The 4,000-nt window shown below is 42.2% G+C and overlaps 1 protein-coding gene across 1 annotated transcript in view; it reads left to right on the top strand.

The window, feature by feature from the left end:
* The window catches only part of Cd109 (CD109 molecule), a 98,752-nt gene that overhangs the window by 79,345 nt on the left and 15,407 nt on the right, over positions 1-4,000 (top strand). Inside the window, exons 24-25 of the mRNA XM_028786343.1 lie at positions 1,041-1,269; positions 3,025-3,190. Of these exons, the coding sequence (XP_028642176.1) occupies positions 1,041-1,269; positions 3,025-3,190 (395 nt within the window). The remainder of the gene's footprint in view (positions 1-1,040; positions 1,270-3,024; positions 3,191-4,000) is intronic.

Genomic DNA, 4,000 nt, shown 5'->3' with positions numbered 1-4,000 from the left:
TCTCTCTCTCTCTCTCTCTCTCTCTCTCTCTCTCTCTCTCTCTCTCTTTAATTTCTTTTCTTTCTCTCTCTAAGAATTATTCCTAGGGTTGGGGAGATGGTACACTTAGTACAGTGCCTGCCACACAAGCATGAGAACTGAGTTTGGATTCTAGAATCCATGTGAAAAGCTGAGCATGGTGACACGTGCCTATTACCCCAGGCTCACGATGGGAGGGATGAGATGTTGTGTGTGGAGACAACCAGGTCCCTGAAGCTCATTGGCCATCCAGTTTGGTTCAGTTGGTAAACTTCAGTGAGATACCCTGTCTCAAAAAACAAAGGTAGAAGAGAAGGAGGAACGGCATGAGGAGACATTCAGTGTTCACCTTGGGCTTCTACACAGGCACACCCCAACCCATTTACATAGATGCTAACATACATATACACACACACATACAGCCATACACAGCCACATACAGCCACACACACACACACAGACACAGACACACACACACACACACACACACACACACACACACACACACACACAGGTCCACGAGGTTAGTCCCTTAGTTTACAGTTTTACAGGACTGAAAACTACCCACTTCTCTCACATAAAGTATTGAACATAAAGAAAGTATTGAAGTTGCTTGCGAACTTCAAATGCTTATCTAATGCTTTGAGCTGAGCATGATGAGGTGTTTTTGTCATAAGCCTGGAGAAGTCAAGAGGTGTGCACCATTTGGTAATTTAACCACCATGGGAGGTTGGATTCTCAACCTGTAAAATACTGGTATGAGATTATTTCTAAATAATCAGCAGATAATTCCTAAATGAATTTCCAAATGTGACATTCTGTGAATTGATCTGAAATTTCTTTGTCATGCCCAAATAAGAACCAGGTCCACCAGCTAAGACACGGTTTTTTATATTGTCTCTTTGTTGTCTTTCTTTTTGTTTTATATCTGGTGAATTTTCTGAATTTGTCTTTTGTGTCGCATGCTCAGCGAGAGCTTAGGACATAAATGTATCTTATGTGCTTTCCCCCTTTTCTCCAAGGCTGTCAGCATTTGTTTTAAAATGTTTTCTGGAAGCTGATTACTATATAGATATTGATCAGGATGTGTTACATAGAACATATACTTGGCTCAAAGCACATGAGAAATCCAATGGTGAATATTGGGAGCCAGGAAGAGTGATTCACAGTGAACTTCAAGGTGGCAACAAGAGCCCAGTAACACTTACAGCCTATATTGTGACTTCTGTCCTGGGATACAAAAAGTATCAGGTATTATTTTTTTTTCTTTTTTCACAAATTGAAATCAAGTGACTCTTGCTGCGTCAAATATGTGTCTGGAAATGGGAAGTACTTTGTAATTTTATATTGCATTAGGATAGCTGTGTGCTTTGCATTTAGACACACATTCCACAATTTGGAGAAAAATAGTAACCCATTCTTAGGAGACTCTGAAAGCCTTTGTAATAATATATGCATTGTGCTTGTTACTGGAACAGAGGTCAGGAGTGTTTCATTGTTAGGATAAAGCACTTTAGAATTTGGAACTATGTCCTAGCAAGTTGAAGTGATTTTTTTTTCAGTGCTATGGATTGAGCCTAGGGCATTGCTTATAGGAGGCAAACGTCCAGCTAAGCTATGTCATCAGTCATTTTGAAGGATTTTTTTTGGTTTGTTTTTAAGATCTTTAAACCTTTAGGGAGTAATGGCAGTGTCTGTTAATTTAATGAAAGCGTCTTACCTTTGAAACCTGGCAGAAGGAGGGCCAGGCTGTAGACAATGATGGATGCTCTGCAGAGATGTAATCTCTTTTTAAAATTGGTTATTTTATTTATTTACATTTCAAATGTTGTACCCCTTCCCAGTTTCTCCTCCACAACTCCCCACCCCCTCTCCCTCCTCCTGCTTCTATGAGGGAGCTCCCCCACCCACCCACCCACCCACCTACCAACCCACCTCAGCCTCAGTGCCCTAGAATTTCCCTACGCTGGGGCATTGAGCCTCCATAGGGCTCTCCTTCCACATATGCAGTGGGAGCCATGGGTCTCTCCGTGTGTACTCTTTGGTTGATGATTTAGTCCTTGGGAGCTGTGGAGGGTCTGGTTGATTGATATTGTTCTTTCTATGGGTTTGAAAACCCCTTCGGCTCCTTCAGTCCTTTTCCTAACTCCTCCAATGGGGTCCCTGTGCTCAGTGAACATCCATATCTGTATTTGTCAGACTCTGGCAGAGCCTCTTAGGGGACAGCTATACCAGGCTCCTGTCAGCATGTGCTTCTTGGCATCCATATTAGTGACTGGGTTTGGTGTCTGCAGATGGGATGGATCCCTAGGTGGGACAGTCTCTGGATGGTCTTTCCTTCAGTCTCTGCTCCACTTTTTGTCCCTGCATTTCCTTTTGACAGGAGCAATTCTTGGTTAATATTTTTGAGATGGGTGGGTGGTGCCATCCCTCAGCTGGGGGCTGTGCCTAACCTCTGGGTACAGTCTCTACAGGTTCTCTCTCCCCTTTTGTGATCATCTGAATGTTGCCGTAGGGCTCTCTGGCTGTTTGACGTCTTATTGCTTATTGGACCCCCACTTCTCAATCTGCCATTCCCTTCATTAAACTCTGACTGTTTTCCCAGTTTCATACTGGGCCTGTGCAAGGCAAACTTTTCTCTGAGCTTAGAGATTCAATTCCTAGGGTTCTGCATGAGAAAAAAGCATATTCTCGAAGCCATAATTTTCTTTTGCCATTTGGATTCATAACACTCAGCAAGATGAAGGGGTTGTAGAAGTTTATTTATTTATTTATTTATTTACTCCTTTTAAAGAATAGTGTCTCCTTAGTTACGGCAAGAGAACAGTCCTATTATTTTCAGAACATATAGCAGATGCTTAAATGTCAATGAACATTGTTGATTCCCATTGCCTACGCTGAAGTCAGATATTTAACAGGCCTGGAATCATTCTTTGAGTGGATGCTTCCATGTACTTTTTATTTACATATAGGGAAATAGTAAAATATGCATGTTTTTCTTCCAAGCCTAATATCAATGTACAAGACTCTATCAAGTTTTTGGAATCTGAATTCAGCAGAGGAATTTCGGACAATTATACCTTAGCACTTGTAACCTATGCCCTGTCTACAGTGGGAAGTCCTAAAGCAGAGGAGGCTTTGACCATGCTGACTCAGCAATCAGAAAAGGAAGGTAATGCCTGGGACCCAGCTGAGGCTGATTGAGTGTTGGGTTTCATAGAATGGATTGAAAAATGTTTGTATGCTAATTATGATTTTATATCATTTGCATTGTTTGGATGAGATGAAAAATGCAAAGCAGAACAAGATCAGGATGTGATCTGCATGTTTGATTGCTCCTTGCCATCCCAGTACTTGGACATTTTATCTTTCCATCTATCTACTATCCATCCATCCATCCATCCATCCATCCATCCATCCATCCATCCATCTCCCTACCTTTTGCCAGTATGTATGTCTGTGCACAATGTGCATGTAGTGCTCACAACCGCCAGTAGAGGGCAGCGTATTCCCTGGAACTGGAGTAACAGCTAGTTCTGAGTGGCCAGAAACCAGGTGGAGCTCCTAACCACTGAGCCAGTTCTCCAGCCTGACGTCTTCTTTTAGATAGGTTCTCCCTTGAATTTCCCTTTGAGTTGGTTACTCTTTGAGTTTCTGGCCTGTGAAGTACAGATGTTACTCTTCCAAAAGTTCCTATAAAGTAGTCAGAGCTCAAAGTATATCTTAGGGTGAATTGGTGTGCGTAAGTAATTTTAGATAGTATTCACTGATTCAAAGTTCTGTTCAGTTCAGTTGCATGGGGCTGGAGAGCGGATATTTGCTGCCCTGTCACAAGGACTGGAGTTAGGATCTCAGTACTCAAGCAGCTCACAAAGGAAATATAACCTCAGCTCTAAGGGAACCAGTGTCCTTTTTCTGGCTTCCATGGGGTGTACACACACACACACACACTCACACATACACACAAACACACACTCACACA

Source organism: Grammomys surdaster, unplaced genomic scaffold (genome assembly GCF_004785775.1).
Source record: "Grammomys surdaster isolate TR1022 unplaced genomic scaffold, NIH_TR_1.0 125476, whole genome shotgun sequence".
Lineage (NCBI taxonomy): Eukaryota > Metazoa > Chordata > Mammalia > Rodentia > Muridae > Grammomys > Grammomys surdaster.
Note: the sequence above shows the minus strand (reverse complement) of the source record. Positions and strands in the feature narration are given on the sequence as shown.